Source organism: Anastrepha ludens, chromosome 5, assembly GCF_028408465.1.
Source record: "Anastrepha ludens isolate Willacy chromosome 5, idAnaLude1.1, whole genome shotgun sequence".
Classification (NCBI taxonomy): domain Eukaryota; kingdom Metazoa; phylum Arthropoda; class Insecta; order Diptera; family Tephritidae; genus Anastrepha; species Anastrepha ludens.
This window is the reverse complement of record NC_071501.1, coordinates 54,516,836-54,538,597: the sequence shown is the minus strand read 5'-3', so window position 1 is coordinate 54,538,597 and position 21,762 is coordinate 54,516,836. Positions and strand designations below refer to the sequence as shown.

Below are 21,762 nucleotides of genomic sequence, written 5' to 3'. Positions count from 1 at the left end.
GACCGGCTTTGGCGTGGTTTTTTTGGATACGGCTCGTTCTCGAAGCGCCATTCAGACGATTGCTGACTGGTTTGCATATCGTACTCGTAGACCCATGTCTCATCACCAGTTATTATGCGTTTCATGAACGTAGGGTCCGTATTAGCTCGGGAAACCATGTCTTCAGAGACCTCCTTCCGATGCTCTTTTTGCAAAAAATTGAGTAAAATTCGCCAAGTAAACAAAAGATCAACTCACTTTGACTGCAGAATAAAACACACTAAGTAATAGATCCCGTTCTAATAAGGCTTATGCATTCAAGGACATGTGTACCAACATGAAAAAACCAAATTTGAAGTGTCAGGTATTCCCGGGAGAGTTTAAATTATAAATTCCGGGTACTTATTTTACACAATGTATACAAAACAACTCAAAAGCTAAAGGAAAAGAGAATTTCACAAACAAATCTAACACTACAGCTGTTTTACGTTGCTTAAAAGCAGCTGACAATCGAAAACAGTGTTGTAAAACGTAAATTTACTTTACACATTACTCTCTGTGTGGAGGAGACAGACTGATTGAGGCACTGAAAAGGATCTTCATAGCCTGTCTTGCACTTGGTTATATACCATCCCAATACCGACGCGCAAGAATAGTATTTATTCCGAAACCAGGAAAAGACGACTTTTCCCTAGCAAAAAGTTTTAGATCAATCAGTTTGACATCGTTTGTGTTGAAATGTCTAGAACGAGTGGTGGAGAGACATATTCGACTGGGGGTATTGCTGGGAAGTCCACTTAGTAGAAATCAACACGCTTACCAGAGTGGAAAATCAAGTGAATCAGCCTTACACGATCTTGTTAGCAAGATTGAAGCCGGGCTGGAAGCTGACGAATACACATTGGGAGTGCTCGTGGACATTGAGAGGCTTTTGATAATGCCACTTTCGGCTCAATATGTTCTTCTGCCGAACGACACGGAGTTAATCAAACCATTGTAAAATGGACTCTGAGAGGCTGTTAACCGCTGGTGAGAACAGCAACCCAAGCAAGGATGTTCCCAAGGGGGTGTTCTTTCTCCGCTGCTGTAGTGCTTGGTCGTAGACTCTCTACTAGCGGAGATGCAGAAACTCGGTTTTCATGTCCAAGCATATGCGGACGATGTTTGTGCGCTAACATCGGATAAATCCCTAAGGAGGCTTTGCACGAAAGTGCAGAGGATTCTGGACAAAATCGATGGCTGGTGCATGAGAAAAGGTCTTTCCGTTAATCCGTCTTTCCGATGAAGTTGAATATCTAGGAGTATTGAGGATGTTTCAGCAATGCCGCAGAGCCTATACAGGCTGCAAAGAAGTGTATGTTTATGCATCACGGGTGCATCACTGGCACGAAGATGGAACTGCGGGACACAGAGAAATTTTTAAGATGCTATCTGAGCAGTATCCACTGTTTTTGGCACCTAAAGACGACCTGATACCCACAGTTTCATTTGGAAGGAAATTCGATGTCAGATTGCGTGAGCAATGGAGCAATCCAGAATGCATTCAGAGAGGTTTGACGAATATTTTCTTTACCGATGGGTCCAAGAATGAAATAGAGTCTGGAGCCGGATGGTACTTAAACGATAGTAATAAATAGCACTATGCTATGGGGGAAATGACAACTGTTTTCCAAACAGAAGTTTTTGCCATCCTGAAAGTAGCCGAATGGATAATCGAGAGGAGATGGAGCGAGAAACAGATTGGAGTTTTCAGTGACAGTCAGGCTACCCTGAAGGCCCTGGAGAACGCGAAGCAAACCTCAAAGATTGTTCAAGAATGTAAGAAGAAGCTTAATTCTGTCGCAAAACAAAACAGGCTTGTACTTATATGGGTTCCATTACACTCCGGTGTTCAAAGAAACGAAATTGCCGATGAATTGGCCAACCGTGGATCAGCGGTTCCCCCACAAAGGCCAGAGGCAAAAATCGGAATCAGTTCAGTAGGAATCATGAATTGGATCAGCGATTATGTATGCAATCTACATAAAGAGCGATGGTCCGGTCTAGAACGCTGCAGAACTGCAAAGTGTTTTGTGACAAGTCCGAACAGAAAACTGTCAAACTTTTTTCTAAAACTTGGAAGGAAAGACGTTCGGTTGATGGTCGGTATCATTGCAGGACACAACCCATGGGGTCAGCATATGACCACCATTGGAATCATTGAGGACCCAATGTGCCTGTCATGCTTGGAGGAGGCGGATAGCACTGAGCACTTTCTATGTGAGTGTCCTGCCTTCGCTAGCTACAGCACGGCTACGAGTTTTGCGTTCCGATGTCATGAGAATGAGTAATATTCGCTCTCTAAAACTGAAGGGTATTTATAGATTTGCCAAAGAATCTGGAAAATTCTCACAGGACTAACTATCTCTATCTCTGTCTCTATTCTTTCCTATCTCTTTCTCTAATACTTTTTCCCTTCCCTGATACACTATCTACCCTCTTTTCAGAGCTTTAAATACTAATGTTACTAATGTTAAGCACAAATAACTCTTTTATTTTTTGACAAATTTATTTTTCTCTTTTTGTAGGTTATAATTGAATTGTTGGAAATTTATTATGGAACCCTACAGTAGAACACAACCCATTAAAATAGTTAACGATAAATTGTTTTACCGCAGCGTAAATAATGTTTTGATGTCGGATGAAGCACATTTCCATTTAAATGGTTATGTCAACAAATAAAACTGTAGATTGTGGGGCTCTGAAAATCCAAGGGCAATACACCAACATCAGTTGCACCCATCTAAATGTACTATTTGGTGCGGTGTTATGGCCACTAGAGTTATCGGTCGAAATGAGGATGAAACGCCGAAATCGAAAAGTTATTTGTGTTCAACATTAGTAGGTCTTATTTGGCCCACCCTGTACCATTTGCGTTTTAGCCTGAGTGTTTTAGGAGCCACCAAATCTCCTGGTGCTCCTAGGCTCGACCTTTTCAAATTTCAATTTTAAATTTCCATGCATACAAATTAAAAAAGAATGTAACTTCAATATAGTCCTGAAAGGTATTCATTCTTCAACACCCACAGACGACATTCGTGATGCAATTGAAAACCTCGGCCACCAGGTGGTAAATATTTTCAATATGCGACAATGGCAAACAAAAAACCTATGTTCTACATTAGCCTCAAAGCAGGCAGCAAAAATAAAGAGTTATATGCTTTACACAAAAATTAAACTTGAAGCTCCAAGAAAACGGCGAAATTCCACAATGCACAAGATGTCAACGTTACGGACATACTATACAGTCTGTGTCAGAAGAAAATAACCGGTTTTTTTCTTGTAATTTCAAGATATATTTCGCTCTGCTTTTTGCTGCGTAATAGTCCTACTAAATGGCTACGACTCCAGTGCTAGCTCAAGTTAGTGTCGTTCGAAACTTTCCCGTAAACGCAACCAAACAGAAATGAGTGAGAAGTACACGAAGCGTTTCGAAGCGGTATTTTTATGCACGCATTCGAAATTAAAGAATCAAAAAAGTGTGTTGTGATGTGGAATCAGCGGTATAAAGTGTACAAAAATGTTGATGACTTTTTCGAGTGCGGCTTGAAGCGAGTGACGACAAAAAAGAAGGATAAAGTGATCGTCCGACTTTTTAAGTGGGACCCTTCTTTGGGACTACGCCAAGCACGCACAATTCTTGCTAAAAGGGGAATAGATGTGAGTATCAACACCATCGAACGACGACTGAAGGAGGCGAACATATCCTACCGTCCCACATCGTCAAATCCAACCCCATTGTAAATGGGTGGGGAATTATGAAAACGTATCTTGTCGAAAAGATAGCCCACGATTTAAAGCAACTCGTGCGTCAATTTCGCAAAATCTGGTTCTCTTTGTCGACGAGCTACGCAGAAAAGCTTCAAAGCATGAAGAAGATGCCAGGCTATACTCGACAACGGCTTATTGAGTAATTGCGACTCGAAGTTTTGTACATACTTTTATGTAAACATTTTTTTAAATATTTATCTTTTATGCTTCATGAATACTCGCGGGTCGTGTTTTCTGGCACAGACTGCACAAAGCACTTTTGCAATCGTAGTCCAAGATGCATTAAATGCGTAGGTAATCACTTAACCGTTGACTGTCCAAAAAAGGATATTTCAAAGGAAGTGCGTGCTATGTGATGGTAGCCATCCTGCCAATTACAAGGGTTGTACTATTTACAAAGGCCTGCAACGAAAAGCCTACCCAACGCTGCGAAAAAAAGAACTGCCAAATGTTGCGCCTAACTCCAAAATCTCACATCCATCAATAACAAAAAACCCGCTGTCCCGCGGAAGCTCTAAAAATTAATAATCGAGTACAAGAAAAACCACAACACCACAACCAACTATTGAAAAAGGTACTGTATATAAAGAAAACAATAATGAAATAGAAGAACTGAAAAGAATGGTCCGCACTCTAGTTGAACAGACGGGTACTGTACTTAATCTTCTTACAGCCATGCTCCCGAATGTTTCAAAATGAATAGGCCGCTGCTGCTTGCAATTTGGAATGGCAATGGGCTCACCTGGCATAGTTATAAAGTGGAAGTATTTCTAGCAGATAAAAATGTTGACGTAATTTTAGTATCGGAAACACATTTGACAGATAAATGTTACATAAAAATATGATTTTATACCACACAAATCATACTGCTGCTACAGCACGAGGAGGCGTGGCCATCTTAATCAAAAATAATATTGCGCATAGGGTTCATGGAAACACTAAAGATTACAATCTACAATCTACTGCTATGACAGTTACAGATGGAAAGAGCTTTCTTTTGATTGCTCTTGTGTACTGTACTCCAAATCAACTAATAAAAAGTGGCGAATACAAAATGTATTTCAAATCGTTGGGACCTAGATTTATAGCAGCTGGCGACTACAATGAGAAATATCCGCAATGGGGCTCATGCTTAATAACTCCAAGGGGGCGCGAACTTCTCAGAGCAATGCAGGCCAATAAATTGTTCCACGTCTCGACAGGACACCATACTTACTGGCCTAAAACACCGAATCTTATAAATTTTACACAATAAAATGACAAAATGAGGACTACTTTAAAGAACTGGTGAAGGATTTCCTGTTCCTAAATATTCCACTAAAATCCAACTGCATTTCAACAACTGCATTCAAAGGGCTGCATGGACCGCTACGCCGGAAACTACTACACTCACGCTGACGCACACATTAATGTTCGCGTAAAAATATTAATATTAGAGAAACGCAAGCTTCCGCGAATTTGGCAAAGCACCAGAAACAAGAACGACAAAAAAAGCTAAATAAGCTCACAAAACAATTAAGAAATACTATACGTGACGCAAAAAACTCTGAACTGCATGAATATTCATCTAAATTGTCACCTACGGAAGCTACTGACTACTCACTGTGGAAGGCAACGAAAAAGATGTCACAACCAACGCGTTACAACGCAACGATAAAAACGTGTAATGGAGATTGGGCAAAAAGCAATAGAGTTTGCAGTAGAGTGCGGAGGTAGACTCAGAAGTTAACGAAGTTCTCTCAGCTCCGTTTAAAATGGATTTTCCGACTGTACGATTTACCTGGAAAGAAGTAAAATACGCAACACGATGATCAGATAAGAGTATTTCCCAACTAAGTGGAAAGTTGCTGAAATTATCCTTATAAAAAAGCCAGGGAAGACCTCGAGCGCGGTCTTCAATTACAGGACAAGAAGGCCTGTTACCTCTAAACTTTTCGAAAAGTTGATTTTCAAAAGGATCAATGCAATAATTGCGCAAAGGAATCTCATTCCAGAACATCAATTTGGATTTCGTAACTATCACTCCAACATTGAGCAAGTTAATTGTATGTATGATTTCGCTAGTCAAGTGACTTGTACACATGTGAATATGTGTGAAAATATCGTGCGAATTTCGGCTGGCAATAAAAGTGTGTTAGTGATGTATGAAAAACATCAACACAGTCTCTCTCATGTTGCTTCCTTGCTATCTGAACAACGACTGATTGGAGGAGCATGTGAATACATGTGGAATGATCGTGCAGAATTCCCCTCACAGCCGAAGGCCCCTCCACAATTTACACCAAAATTAAAGAACAAAACTTGTAAATCTATCACCCCTATTAGGCGTAGCAGCCGAAGTTTTTTCGCTCAATTTTGTTTTTCACCACAGCGGAAAGCTAAATCTATTATACTTGCATGGAATGAAGTACTCTGATGGCCATATGTATATCAACTATGTATTTAACACCTTAGTCCTGAGCTTGGTGAAAAAAATTCAAAAGGTGTGGCCAATCGGACCGTTAACCGACTCTCAAGAAATTTTAAATAATCAGCTGATTGGCTGACTAGCCGGTGACATGACAGAGGTTTACGAAAAATCTGAGATTGTGTTGGTGATGACCAAAAAATCAACACAGTCTTCACTAAGATTGATTCGACGAATACGTGAATATGTATAACTTCATCTGCCACTCCACAGGGGATTCGACAGCACGTTCATTTCACATGTATTTACACACTCAGCAACCAGTCGTTTTCCGATAGCAACGAAGTAACATGAGCGGGGACTGTATCGATTTATTTAGTGATGCAAGATGATTCCTTCAAATTTACTGAGAGCCGATTAACGGCCCTATGTTGGCTACACCTTCTGAATTTTTTTCACCATGACCTTTGGGATTCAAGGTGCGGCTCAAATATTTCAACCATTCATTGACGAAACTGCCAGCGGATAACCGGCTGCTTTCCGGATATTATGCTGCTGCCTTGCACATTTAAAGGTATCCTAGACTATAAATTCTCCAAGGAGGTGTATAAATTTCGTAATTTTTTGGGGCCAGTAAATGTTTATAGACTTGTCCATACGCCTCCGGCCGCTGCTAGGCAAGGCCAGACATAATTGGGCGACCGAAACAACTAACGCATTCTAGTCATTAAAAGCACAACTTGCCTAAGCGCTTAGTGCATATCAAGTTAAGATGTTGTTTCTTAACATGGTCGACTAATAGATAATATAGCTGAAACGATAACGGCAGAACTTCTCAAAAAGTGAATAAGTTGATCCGGCGTACCGAAGTTCATCACCACTGATGAGGGCACAAAATTTGAAAGCAGCCTTTTCAAACAGCTGGCCAAGGTACTAGACGCCAAGCATATCCACATCTCAACTTACCACAGTCAGGCAAACGGATGCTTGTCACACAGCCAGGCAAACGCATGACACTTAAAGCACCATACTTGGTCATTAGCAGATATCCGAAAACATATACTATCCTATTAGAATCGAGACCTGTCACCGTACCCGTTGATACATTGAAAGTGGCGTATTTTTTCATAGACGCAAAGTGATATGGATTCATAAATTTTTTGGCATACCTTTTTGGAGTACACCATGTATAATATAAAATAGGAATCATAACTGTTAAAACAAGATACAAATGTCCAAAATCAATGTTATGTAAATTTAATTATTTAACATACTATTTGTATAATAAAAATTACTCACCTCGCAAGTCTTCATGCTCTCCTAATTTTCCAATTAAAGAACAAACTTTTAGAAATAATTTCGAATCATTTTTATCTAAACAGGATAACAGAGTGTTTATTCCATCTAAGTTTAAGAACTCCGTTAGACCTGGTTCAAAATTTTGTATTAAAGATGATATCGCATGTGAACCACTGTTTGCGATCTCTGCAGGTCCATTCAAGAATTTTATTAAGATTGGGATCGTTTTCGAATCAACAAAGTGCTTTTGGCAAAATTCATTATTTTGTGACATTTCCGCAATAATATATGCAGACAATCCTTTTATTTTATAATCTGTGTTGGTTAAACATTTAATTAAGTACACGGAGCCTCCAGCTTTCACGAAACTATTTGCAAAATCCATGTCGTCAATGCTCTCTCTGATTGTAGTTAAAGCATTAATTTTATCAGTATCTTCCGATGTATGATCATCTAAAATTAAAATTGCATTTTGAAACTCCTTCATTACATCCGTAGTCATACAGTTTAAAGCAGATTCCAGAAATTGTTTTTTCTGAAAGAACGAAGTAGAAAATGGTTAATCATCTGCATTCGACTTTACAGTCAGGCTTGGCACTGTGATTTAATAGTACGAAACTGGGGCGAAACGAAACAGTCTTTCCGACCATTATCTCAAAGGTTTGATGCTAATAAAAAAATATTTCACTTTTAGGCAATTTTTATAGAAATTCCTTATAAATAATTTCTTAAATAATGTAAACGAAATACAACAAAGCACACAAAGAATATGGCGTGAACTGTGAGTCCAAGCAATTGAAGCACTCAATTTGCTACAAAAAGGTTGACGGTAAGATTTTCAACATGCGAAAGAAGAACGATTTCAAGGATAGCAACAATTATGTAAAAATCTTTGAATTAAAAAAAGGTAATTTCAACGGTCCATCTAATGCTGTCAAAGTTTAATATATGTATAATATTTGGTAGCGATGAAATAGCAAAAGTTTTGAGAAACTAAAAAATGCTGCACTTAATCCGAAGAATTTAGTATCAAACTTGGTGGGGGCAACGTAATGGTTTGGGAAGTAGTTACGGAATCTGAAGTTGGAAGAATAGAATGAAATGGAACATAATTTGAAACTTTCGGTGGATAATTTGGAGATTAGTGTAGGTTACATCTTTCAACAAGATAACGATCCAAAATAAACGGCACGTGTTGTTAAGGATTGGCGGCTTTCCTAAGGACTAAGACAATTAAACACACTACCACAAAGCCTAGATTTAAATAAATTTTATTGAACATGCATGGGAAATTTGTTTAACTCAAGAGTGGAAAAATCCATCCTCCTGTTATACTCAAAGAGCGCATAATAGGAGCTTGAAACTGTATAACATCTGCAGAACTGACAAATTTAGTTGCATCAATGCAACGTCGGCTTCATGCTTAGATATTATATTATAATTGGTGCGAACACCCTTTTTGGGTGTTTGGCCGAGCTCCTCATCCTATTTGTGGTGTGCGTCTTGATATTGTTCCACAAATGAAGTGACCTACAGTTTTAAACCGACTCCACGGCAGGAGGAGGTTTGACAGGGGCGGCCGCTATTAGAAAAAATTTTTCATGTATTTTGGTGTTTCACGCATAGTCCAACCTACGTCTTCTGAATGGTAGTCACTCACCAACCCATTCGGCTAAGGCAGCTGCTACTAATACTAGCAACAATATCTGGGATTAAGTAAAGTTTTCATACTAAAATAAGTTATTTTTATACATAAATGTAGACTTCTGTCAACGCTGTTTTTGCGTTTTTCCCCCATAACTGGGTTATTTTATGTTAAAAGATGGATTCTTTTCAGTTTATTGAGATTAGAAAAAGGTTCCAAATAAAACTGATGAAGATATTTTTCGATAAACTTTGTAGACTTTGAAATCAATGGAAACGGTGCGTGTATGTAAACATCTGCCCGCCAGTGTATATACAGGGTTTGATTGAAAAGTAATGAGCCTTATATTCTTCAAAATAGGACCCTTGAGCGTCAATACATCGCTGGTAGCGGTCCTTCCACTGCAGGAAACATTTTTTAAACTCATCCGCCGGAATCGCGTTCAATTCGGCTGTCACAGTTTTTTGGATCGCTTCGATGGAGTCGAAACGCCTCCCCTTCGACTTGTGTCACCGTTTTACCTGGGCACTGGACAGAGATTGGTCCCCGTAAGCCTCCTTGAGTAGCCCAATGGTTTCGGTACTCGTTTTGTTTAGCTTTACGCAAATTTTGATCGAGTAACGTTGCTCCAACACACTTTTAAAACAGCTTTCACGCACGGAGGGGAAGGTCCAACGATCGTTTTCCTCCTCCAGCCGATTCGGTTGATCGCTTGGCAGACGCTCATTTGGAAGGCTCATTTCTTTTCAATCAAACCCTGTATGCGCTTTCAATCATAACCGGTTATATCAACTCAAGTATATTTTGTTTTTGCTTTCGGTTAATTCGCTAAATTGTCTAGTATTATTTAGCAGATGCAAAATACTGCACCTAAATAAGCACCAGGTAAAGCTACTTCGATTTTGGACAATGTTATAATTTCATTGCGTCATAAACCTCAAATGTGTGGCAAACAATGTAAATGAAATTCTTACCTCTGCATCCATTTCCTGACATGTTGACTCCTTAGCGTCTTCACTTTTTGTATGGTGCAATAAAAACCGCAATAGACCCTGTGAATAATAATAAAAAATAATAAATCAGAAAATTTTCTAATACACATATATACTAATGTAACCTATATACTAATGTCTAATCTTTGCTGTAAAAGGAATTTGCTGACCTGATTCTGGGGAATCAACAAAACATTGTCTTCACATCGATACGATCTAAAATGCTAGATTGGCCTAAAAAACGTGTTTCTGTAAGCATTAATCAGGGAAATGTGGAACAATGAGAGTAATCATGCGCCGATCGACTGAGGCAAGACTGAGAAAAACAAAATATTTAGACTTTTAAACATTGAAAATAATAATTTATTTAAATGAAGGAAGAGCTGGGCTATGTTAAGAAACCACTTCTGTAATTAGTTCTTCTTTTTAATTTGCGCGATTTTGGTCGAATTTAACAAAGCGTGCCAGTCGTTTCTTTCTCGTGTTAACCGGCGCCAGTTGGATACAAGTGAAGCCAAGTCCTTCTTCACCTGATATCTCCAGCGCAGAGGAGGCTTTCCTCTTCCTCTGCTATCACCAGCTGATACCACATCGAATTGGATTTCAAGAATGGCATTGTTATCGGTGTTAATGCTGGTTCCTTAATATACAAAGGCTTTTACAACCTCGAAATCATAGCTGTCAACAGTGACGTGGGTGTCGATACGCGAGTGCGTCGACTGTTTGTTTGATGTCAGGAGGTACTTCGTTTTGTCCTCGTTCACCACCAGACCCATTCGCTTTGCTTCTTTATCCAGTTTGGAAAAGGCTGAACTAACAGCGCGGTTGTTAAGGCCGATGATGTCAATAGCAGTAAATTGTATGCCATTCATGCACGCATATGTACATAGCCATACACATAAATATACAAAGATCAACAATAGGCCTCTTCTTTTCACCAAGCGTTAGCAAGTGGCGAATAAATGAACCAACTGGTATAAATGAACATAATTTGGCAACGCTGAGATAGAGCTGTCTTAAACTACATACATGTGTTTGTAAGATAGTGAGTTATAACAGTTTAATTATTTTTAACATAAAGTGTAACTATGAGCGTTTAATTCGGTTATAGAAACCTTTTCAATCGAGTATTCGTACTGAAATAGAATGACGTCAAATCGAATATTTCAACCGAAAACTTCATCGATAATGGTTACAGAAACGGGCTACAGGCGTAAAAGTACATACATATAAATTAATATCAATTTGAGCTCTGAATGGGTCTGAAGCTCAAGGCTAAACTGACTTTTGGACACATAACTTAAAAATACTTAAGATGACACGACAGTTTATTTCATAATTGTGGAGGCATAATACATATATATAGGGTGATTTTTTAAGAGCTATGGAAAGAGTATGCCATAATTGGACTAAGCGGATGGACCATTTGAAGCGCAGTCGCGGTCAACATTTGCATGAAATAATCTTCAAACATTAAATTATATGGACTACTATCGATTTAAATAAAAATTTCATGCATTTTTCTGAATTTTACGTGTGTTTTTTTGAAAAACTTTCCTACAGCTCTTAAAAAATCACCGTTTAGTATAATGTGCCAAACTATAGTGAAGCTCCCGTGGACACTTTGAAGGCAAAAAATTAAAAAAAATATATTTCCGAAATAATTGAGAGTTATAAAGACCGTTCCTGAATCACTCCCTAACATCTCCACCTGGTTGGCTTTCCATTTCTACCATGTAAAATTGTTTATAATGTTTAAGTGCGTGGACCGAATTTAAAAATTATAACACGCAAATGTAGTCACTTTATCAGCCTTCTGATTTATAGTACGTTTTATAAATTACAATTAAGAATTAAAGCAATATTTAACGTTAACTTCTTTTACTTCTTTTCTGCCCTATTCCAGACGATTATTTTACTTAAATACAAACACAGAAAAGTAACAATAAAACTATTTTTACTAAATAATACTCCAAATTTTATTATTACAAATGTTCTTCTAAATTCTTGTATTATTATTTTTATTATTTATAGGGGCGCTTGTTTGATTTCGAATACACATAGGTACATATTACAAAAAAAAATATTTTGACAAATACTGAAAATTTGGAATAATTCGGCGATTTTTAGATTTCAATGCGGCGATTTTTTGATTTCGAATATACATACATATTACAAAAAAAAATATTTTTACAAATATTAAAAATTTGGAATAAAAATTGCTTGATTTTTAGTCCAAATTTTCGCCTGCGGCGCTTCTTAGTTTTCAAATATACATGCATGTTACAAAAAAAAGTTTTTGCAAATCGCGCGATTTTTAGTAGAAATCTTCGCCTGCGGCGCTTTTTTGTTTTTAACTATGCCTGTTACAAACATTTTTTTTTATAAATAGTGAAATAGTGCAAAATCAGGCAATTTTCGCCAGCGGCATTTATAAATTTTATGATAAAACATTTTCATAAGTGCTATGAATTATAAAACCTAAATTAAATGCTTGCTCGGTTGACGACTGCTGTATACCCTTCTCTTCAACTGTATTTCAGTACAAACTGCAAATGAAAAAACCTCATTTTTAGACTTCTCCTGGGGGTTCCATAGGGACCCTAGGAGGTTGAGACTCTCACAGTTACAATGGTGTTACCTTGCTCTTTCTAATGAGCGTGGTGGGTGGGGTCACGAGTGGCATTACTAAGGCTGCAAACAGTAAGCGACGTGAACGCAATCCCCTGTCATCTGTTACGATCAAACTAATGAGAACCCCATGTAAATAAAAAATTACTTCCCTTCCCTATCGTAGTAACGTAGATTTTATTGCAGGATTTTTGAAAATTCCCGTAGAACCCTGTCAGCTGATTGCTCTCTCACCACACAGTGTTGCCAATCAGTGCATTTCGAAATCATTTACAAACTAAACTTTAAAAATTTTTAATTTTTGTTAAAATAACTTAAAAACAATGTTGAATAATGTTAATTATAGATAAATGAACTATTTGCATTTGTTGATTTTTGGCTTTGGTTTATGAAGCAATGAAAAATTGTAACTGATGTGTGAAAATGTGTGTAAGCAAAAATATGAATGGCAACATTGTGTAGATACAACCAAACACATACGCACACAAACCGATGTATTGTGCAAATATGTAACTAAAAGAATGCAGTTGTTTTCTACGGGATGAGTTTTGCACAATTTTGTGCTCCCTAGGGGCTGCGGTAAGGAACTACGTACGTCGGTGACTGTTTCCAGCATAAGCATCTTTTACTTCATTTGTCGTTCCCATACAAACATTGTAAACATTTTGATTAACAATATATTTAAATTAATGTTAATATTTACCGAGTATTTATAGAAGAGAGTTTATTACGTTGTGTATAGAGAATGATAAGTTTGACCCCTATTTAGTGATTGAAAAGAGCAGCAATATAAAAGCGTTTATTGTTAATAACTTTTGAACGGAGAGAAAATACTTTTGCTCCTTCAGATTATTAGTACTGAGGGCTGTGCTTTCCTTTTCTACCACGATATATTTGCTTATAATGTCTAAGTGCGTGGACCGAATTTAAAAATTATAACACGCAAATGTAGTCACTGTATCAGCCTTTTGATTTATATTACTTTTTATAAATTAAAATTAAGAATTAATAGCAATATTTAACGTTAAAAATGCATCTATTTGTCATAAGCTTGAAAAAATGCCCTTTTACAGACGCTTATTTCACTTAAAAACAAACACAGAAAAGTAACAAAATCACTTATAAACATTCTTTATTGCATTAACATTCGATTTAAAGCTATTTTTACTAAATAATAGTCCAAATTCTATTAAAATTCTATTATTACAACTGTTCTTCTAACCGTTTGTAATACCGTGCAGAATAAATTTGAGGAGCGAACTGTCAAACGAACGATGAGAGAGAGAAAAACAAAGCGAAATAAGAAAAACCCAGTCAACCAAAAGGGAACAATTCTTTTATTATTTTTTTTATTATTTATAGGGGCCCTTTTTTGATTTCAAATATACATATATATTACAAAAACAAATATTTTTACAAATATTAAAAATTTGGAATAAAAATTGCTTGATTTTTAGTCCAAATGGGGAAATCCCCATTTGTTCTCCCGCCCCTTTTAAAAAAAGGGGTATAAGGGGGGGTAGAGGGGTGTATCCCCATCTTAAAACTGAAAACAGAACCTACCGGAGGCTTATAGTTTTTAAGTTATTTGAGTTTAAAAATTGTAAAATTGACCAAGAATCCTCCTATTTTGGTTACTACAACCAGCCGAAGTGCTGCCAGACATCGTATAAATAAACAATTTTAGAAGATAATAAATGAATAGAAATACAAAATTTTACAAATTATTTCTATATTATATACGTCTATTCATATATATATATATATATATATATATAGGTATATTTATGGATATATGTATATATTTATATACATATATATATTAATGCTTGATTTTCAGTAAAGTATGTTTGATTGTATGCATTTTGAATATATGATATATATTATATATATGATATATATATTTTTAATTCCAAATTTTCACTATATTATGAATATATGATATATATATATACATATATATATTTAAAAAAAAAGAAAAAAAAGCGCCGCAGGCGAAAATTTGGAATAAAAAATCGCGCGATTTTTAATTCCAAATTTTCACTATATTATACATATATATATTTAAAAAAAAAAAAAAAAAAGCGCCGCAGGCGAAAAGTTGGAATAAAAAATCGCGCGATTTTTAATTCCAAATTTTCACTATATTATGAATATATGATATATATATATACATATATATATTTAAAAAAAAAAAAAAAAAAAGCGCCGCAGGCGAAAATTTGGAATAAAAAATCGCGCGATTTTTTATTCTAAATTTTCACTATATTATGAATATATGGTATATATATATACATATATATATTTAAAAAAAAAAGAAAAAACAGCGCCGCAGCCGAAAATTTGGAACAAAAAATCGTCTATGCTGTCCACAGTATTTTTGCGTAAAACTTTCTTCTGCGTAGGCGGCCTTCGGCCGCACTTCAAAAAAATAACCCTCATCAGTCCAACTCCGGCTACGCAATCCACAGTATTTTTGCGTAGAACTCTTTTTCGCGTGGGCGGCCTTCGGCCGCGCTTCAAAAAAATAACCCTCATCAGTCCAACTCCGGCCAGGCAATCCACAGTATTTTTGCGTAGTACTCCTTTTCGCGTGGGCGGCCTTCGGCCGCGCTTCAAAAAAATAACCCTCATCAGTCCAACTCCGGCTACGCAATCCACAGTATTTTTGCGTAGTACTCCTTTTCGCGTAGGAATTTTACGTGAAGCTGAACTGTATTTCGAAAATCACATCGATATTGTATTTATATATATTTATGAACTCGATATATACACCTTAGAGGTTGTAAACCCCCATTCCCTCATTATTCTAACAAAAAAGAGTGTGTGGAAATTATGTTCCTATGTTGCTTCGTTTTCAATGGCATTCTATTATTTTTTTTATTTTTTGCTTCTGGCAGCACTCCATTCAGCCATGCTTTTCAGTTATTGTAAATTTAGCTGGCATATTTGGAGTTAGCAACTTAAAAATGCAATATAAATGGTTAATTTGTGGTATAAATAAATAAAAAGAGTTAAAAACGTATGTGTATGTTAATATAGTTTCAATATTTATTAAAATAAATGTGATAAATGCACTTATTCTATCAAAATTTGGTGAAGATAAAAGACAAACTTTATCAACAAATAACTTAAAAACTATTATTAACAGAATAGTGTTGGTGCTAGTTTTAGCAAAATAAGCACGAAGTGAACATCTCCTGTGAATTTCATTGAAAAATTCGTAATATTTCTCTCAAAAGAAGTGATGGGAGAACACATGGGGTCGGAGCCGTCCAAATTTTCGCCTGCGGCGCTTTTTTGATTTCGAATATACATATATATTACAAAAACAAATATTTTTACCAATACTGAAAATTTGGAATAAAAATCGCGCAATTTTTTTATAAATAGTGAAATAATGCAAAATCGAACAATTTTTGACCAAAATTTTCGCCATCGGCACTCATAACACGATAAAACAACGTTTTCATAAGTGCTATGAAATATAAAACCTAAGTTAAATGCTTGCTGGGTTGACGACTGCTGTATACTCTTCTCTTCAACTGTATTTCAGTACAAACTGCAAATGCGGTCGGAAAAAACCCCTCTATAGGGACACTACGAGGTTGGGACTTTCACATTTATAATGGTGTAACCTTGCTCTTTCGAATGGGCGTGGTGGGTGATGCCACGCCCCCTCCCTCTCCGCCCCCCATTCAAATATATCGTGGTAGTAAAGGAAAGTTTTGCCGTACTGAGGTCAATACGTAGCGATTGGTACCCCTTTCACTTTTTTGATTAATTTTTCCATGTATTCCATAAAGTACACATATAATTACCAACAATTGGAACTTAATTTCCCGCGTAAAATTGTTTAGCATACCGCACACTTCCCCATATTGTTTTCATTTTTTTTCCATTTAAATTTACACAAAAACGCACAAAATTCATTTATAAACACTTATTCACATTCTAAACAGAAAATGAACGTAAACAAAGCCTTCCGTTATTCCGTTTTACACATATCCTAAATTAGAGTCGAATGGAAGAAGCTTAATCAGCTGTTCTACTCATGCCACATTGCCTTGCTATGATGGTTGTGAACAGAATGGAGAAACCCATACAATTAATTTACCTTTAAGTCTTCTCGATACTCTCTTTCCCCTGACATTCCAACAAAAAAATTTAAAAGAAGAAACAAGACTGCGATTTAAAACCTTAATTGTGAATTGAACGATAGTTGAGCAATGAACAAGGCGAATGTGCTAAAAGAAATGTAGCTACAACGACAATATTTATATTGTATCGACTTTACGATACATAAGAAATCCACCTAAAGCTGTGTTTACACAAGTGTCTACTCAAAGCTTTAATTGAATGCAATAGTTAAATCGTGTATTCGGCAAGCAGCAATCAACCAAGAATGACAGAGAGACAGACTACGCCTTCTGAATTCGCCGTGCCGTAAGAGCGGATGAATAAACAAGCAAAAGGGAGGGCAATTACTTGTTTGTGAAGAAGTAGAGTAGTCGATAGCAATGGAAAACGCCAAACAAGAAATTACACACACACACATACATACATACTTTTCTACCACGGCATCTTCCGCATAAAAACGCAAACAAACCTTATTTTCACAATTCAACATACGGCACTTCGTTTTCAATAGTTTGATTAGTTTAAATCTCATGAACCACAAAACTACCAAGCCATTCACTGAATTTTCACAAACACGTAATTTTTCTTAATCCCAATCAAGCAACGTATGTCTTTAATTACTGCGGACTCGATCTGACTGCAACTTAATAGGAACTCCAAACCGAGCCAACCAGTTCTGCACAAACCCCTCAGCAATTATTTTGGCTTCTTGGTTTGGTAGCGCGTACACTTCTGACCACCTACTGAAGTAGGCCGTTACAACAAGTACATATCGATTGCTGAAGTCGCTTATTGAAACGGACCCGCCACATACATGGCCACTCGCTCAAATTATGAGCCCGTGGTCTACATATTGCTGAAATCTTCTACCATTTCTCCGATTCTTTGAAATATTCTCCTAAACCCGCTGCTTAATCTTCTCCAGCGTTTTAGTGATACTCAGATGACCTTCACCGGCCTATTTTGGAATTCGTCTAACACGGATGTAATTCTGGATTGAGAAAGTATAATTAGATTACCATCTTCACTTTCCCATACACGATGCAAAACACCGTCAATAAATTTAAAACTATTCCACTGCACCCAATATGTCTGAGCTACAAAACTATCTAGCGTTTTAGATGAATAGTTTTTCTCCGTCGTCTTTCGCTCCCATGTTCTTCTCCAGGTCAGCATCATTCAATTAATCTGATATCAACTATCCCCTCAGATCTCGACTTTGCGACAATGCTTACACTCTATATCATAAGGTCGCCAAGATGGTGCAGCAGCATTTTCAAGTTCTTCTCCCTTACGATTTTCGATCTCGAGGTCATAATTTTTTATCTGAAATAGTAAAAATGTTGGTCAATTTTATAATCTTTGCAGTGTGGTAACTTTAAAACTATGAGTTTTAAAATGGTAGAGGTTTTACGTTTAGAAATCCGTTTCATTTTATATATAAGATATTTTTCAATACGAGGGGTATTAATATTAGATAAAATTTTACCGGGGCGACTTCATTGGGAAAAACTTTGCATGAATACTTCTATTCATCTTACTATATATCGAACGACAAACATCGAATAGATTGAAGTTATCGATATGCTGTCAGTATTTCTAAGCTCAGTAAGCAGATGTGTTGATGTTATTAAGCGAAGGACTCAGTTCGAATGGTATTAATATGTTATATATAAATATTTACAACTAATAAATTTATAATTTTTATAGCTACCCCTAACGCTATTAAAAACGGCTCAAAGCCATCCAATGGTATGCAATTTAAATATTAGAGGTATTTTACTAAGCACTTTCTTTTGAAGCTAGTCGAACTCAAAAATGGTGAAACCTATAATGGGCATTTGGTGAGCTGTGATTCATGGATGAACATAAATCTTAGAGATGTTATTTGTACTTCTAAGGTGAGCTTGTTCTAAATGCCAGTATCTTATAAAACCTCTATTTTTTTTAGGACGGAGACAGATTTTGGCGAATGCCCGAATGTTATATACGGGGCAGTACAATCAAATACTTACGAATTCCGGATGAAGTTATTGATATGGTTAAGGACGATGCACATGCTAAATCAAGAAATCGTTCCGAAATTGGTAAAGGTCGACCAGGCACAGGAATCCAGAACCAAAATTTGAGGGGCCAAATTCGACCGCGATATAAGAATGCCCAGCCCAATGGCGCGAAAAGTGTTCTGCGTGGGCAAATTAGTCATCCTAGTTCTAATAAAAATAGGAAATAATTTTCACATATGCTTCACCGAATAATAAAGATTGACTTTGTCATTACAGTTATGCTCATAATTCAGTGTTTGTCGAGTTTCCAAATCCTTGGTTTAGCCGGTTTCACTTCATAGAAAAGAATTTATTAAGCCTGTAGACTATATTGCAAGCAGAAGAAAGTTTGACCAAGATGCCATCGTTCCTACGACAGTCGGTTCTACGTTACCGGAACTACCCGGATTTATATCTGGCTAAGGATTGTCACTTCAGCAGCATTCCCCATATATGTATGTATGGGGAATGTTTATGCTGCTACAACAACAACAACTAAGACACCATTTGGCAAATTGTCGATTCAATAATTTCATGTTTGATATATTTTTGTTCCTTACTGTAAATAATGATTGTGTCTGTTGCAATTCGTCAAGTCGGTTCTCATCGTCTACCTGATCTAAAGGTTAGCCCAAGAAACATGCTGTTTCAACGGTTGCGTCGAAAGAGAGCGTAATTGTGCCAGGATAACACGGGCGCGACGAGGTTGCTGAATCTCTTCGTTTGCGATGGGTGGCTGCTGGAGTTTAGGAAAGTGGTAAGAGACTCGCGATTAATGCCGTTTAATACATGTCTATATACTGTATAGTCCATTAGATGTGTTCAGTCTTGGATCTCATCGTTATAATTAAAGAGATGTCTCCTCACTCGCCTGGTAGGTGGCTCTGCTGCTAGGTAGCGTTTGCAGGTGTAATTCTCGCGGTAACAACCCAGCAGGATCTTCAACTTTCTCCACTGCGAATCCATAGTACCAGGCGTTCAATTGAGCGCTGCGTAATTCAGAACGTATTTGAGAAACTATCAAAGGTGACCCCCAATAATTTAGAGTCTTTTACAGTCGGTATTAATGTCTCGTCGACTTTAATTTATAGCTGCAATTTTACCTCCGTCGCCTTAGATTTAGTGGGGTAAGTTGGAGATTCCACACAATGGAAAAACCATAAAAACTGCCGCCCCAGTAAACTAGCAATGTCTAGTCTCTTCTTCACTAGAACAGCCTATGCGGCAAGGCCGCTTGCAATACTTTTTCTTAGGGCAGGCATTCAGCCTAACTCATTTATTTTGCGTTTGTCAAAGACGGCCCCTTGGAGGTCACTTGCGCGACATTACTCCCTTCTTTCTTTCATATTCTTCTAAATATTGTAGCAAGTTAACCTCCTACCTACCGAGAATGGGTCCCTACATACCTACATACATATATACATATGTTATTTAGAAAACATTTTTTGTTTTGAGATTCGTGAAATTATGAACATTTCATGTAAAAAATGTATTAGTGAATCGTGCTATTTGAAAATCATGTATGTAAAGACCGTGTAAAAAGTGAATTCGGTGTATTTTTGCACAAATCTGTTTATTTAAAAAAAATAAAAGAAAAAAAAACGCAAAATAAATAACAATTCAATATCTATATCTATAAAAATCGAAATTTATCACATTTTGACTCTGAAATAACGCACTTTTATCGATCTGCAACAAAAACAGAAATCAGTTATTTCAAATTGTTTAAATTTGTTGGTTAATTTCTTACGTCATTAGTCTTTTGTTGAGTATCCATTATTTTTGAAAACTGCTTCACTTTTGGTATCTCTCCAAGCCAATAGAGTTTCACGCTTCTTGTACTCCTTGCCATAGTTCATTGGCATTCTGAAATTTTTTTTGCTCAACCTTACCTAAAATATCGTTCCACAGATTTTTAATGGTGTTAAGGTCGGAGCTTTGTGCTGGCCAATCCAGAATCGAAATTTTTTCGTCGGAAAGCCAATTTGTTAGTACTTTTGCTGTATGCTTGGGGTCCTTATCATTCATTGTTATGTAGCGGGGATTGAACCCTTGGTTTTTTTACGATGAGGAAAAGTCTTGCAATCAGCATCAATCATATTAATTTTAGTTTCGTCCGTAAAATGTAGTTTTTTTCCAGAATTTCTCGTCTTTGCTTCTATGGGGATTTGCGAAAGACAAATGTCAATACCTTGATTTTGGAAAACCGCACCATACAAATTGGAGAAAAGTCAAAACATTTTTGGACCCTCGAGCCGGATAGCTCGCAACGCATTCAAGTCCAAGTATAAGTATATTTGTATTAAATTTTTTTTTCTGGGACGACACCCGTGAAGAGGAAACTCTCATGAGTACTGCTATACCGGCATAGCAGTATGGACGACTTGTAGCCTCACAGCTGCACTTACGTACTAAACACCTCTCCACTATCTACCAATCTCCCCGCGGAACTGTCCAAAAAGAAATTACCTCACGGGGCTGGTTAGCACATATGCTCCTAGTTATTTCGTCTACGAACTTCCGCGCGTTTGTTTGTTTGTTAACAGTAATAGTAGCCTCGCCAGTGTCGGGCATATCACCGGTCATCTTCGTCTAGCTCATCTAAAGGTAGGCCCAGGAAACATGCTGTTTCGACGGGTTGGGTCCAGAGGGAGAGGGGTGTTAGATGAGTCGGTTTTAGGGGGCATGCGAAAAGGTGGTTAGTGTCGTGCGGGGTGCCTTCACATGCCGGACATATGTTTGGTATGTCGGGGTCGATTCTGGATAAGTAGGAGTTTAACCTGCTACAATATCCCGAACGTAATTGTGCCTCCG

At 37.1% G+C, this 21,762-nt stretch overlaps 2 protein-coding genes across 4 annotated transcripts in view; one reads left to right on the top strand and one right to left on the bottom strand.

Moving 5' to 3' along the window:
- LOC128862921 (uncharacterized) overlaps positions 1 to 17,045 on the bottom strand; it is a 45,523-nt gene extending 28,478 nt beyond the window's left edge. Inside the window, exons 1-3 of one of the 3 annotated variants that reach the window (XM_054101750.1) lie at positions 16,881 to 17,045; positions 10,115 to 10,192; positions 7,496 to 8,030 (exon numbers count right to left, since the gene is read on the bottom strand). In XM_054101750.1, coding sequence (XP_053957725.1) covers positions 7,496 to 8,030; positions 10,115 to 10,192; positions 16,881 to 16,916 — 649 coding nt within the window. In that variant the 5' untranslated portion in view covers positions 16,917 to 17,045. Of the gene's footprint in view, positions 1 to 7,495; positions 8,031 to 10,114; positions 10,193 to 16,584; positions 16,840 to 16,880 lie in introns of those variants that run through there. The other 2 variants (XM_054101751.1, XM_054101749.1) reach the window with 2 other exon arrangements.
- Positions 17,046 to 18,488: 1,443 nt separating this feature from the next.
- On the top strand, positions 18,489 to 19,197 carry LOC128863493 (uncharacterized). The gene is made up of 4 exons (XM_054102687.1): positions 18,489 to 18,558; positions 18,614 to 18,655; positions 18,706 to 18,804; positions 18,855 to 19,197. Exons 1-4 carry the CDS (start codon positions 18,556 to 18,558, stop codon positions 19,134 to 19,136), a joined length of 426 nt encoding a protein of 141 aa, XP_053958662.1. The 5' UTR covers positions 18,489 to 18,555; the 3' UTR covers positions 19,137 to 19,197.
- Positions 19,198 to 21,762: the final 2,565 nt, after the last annotated feature.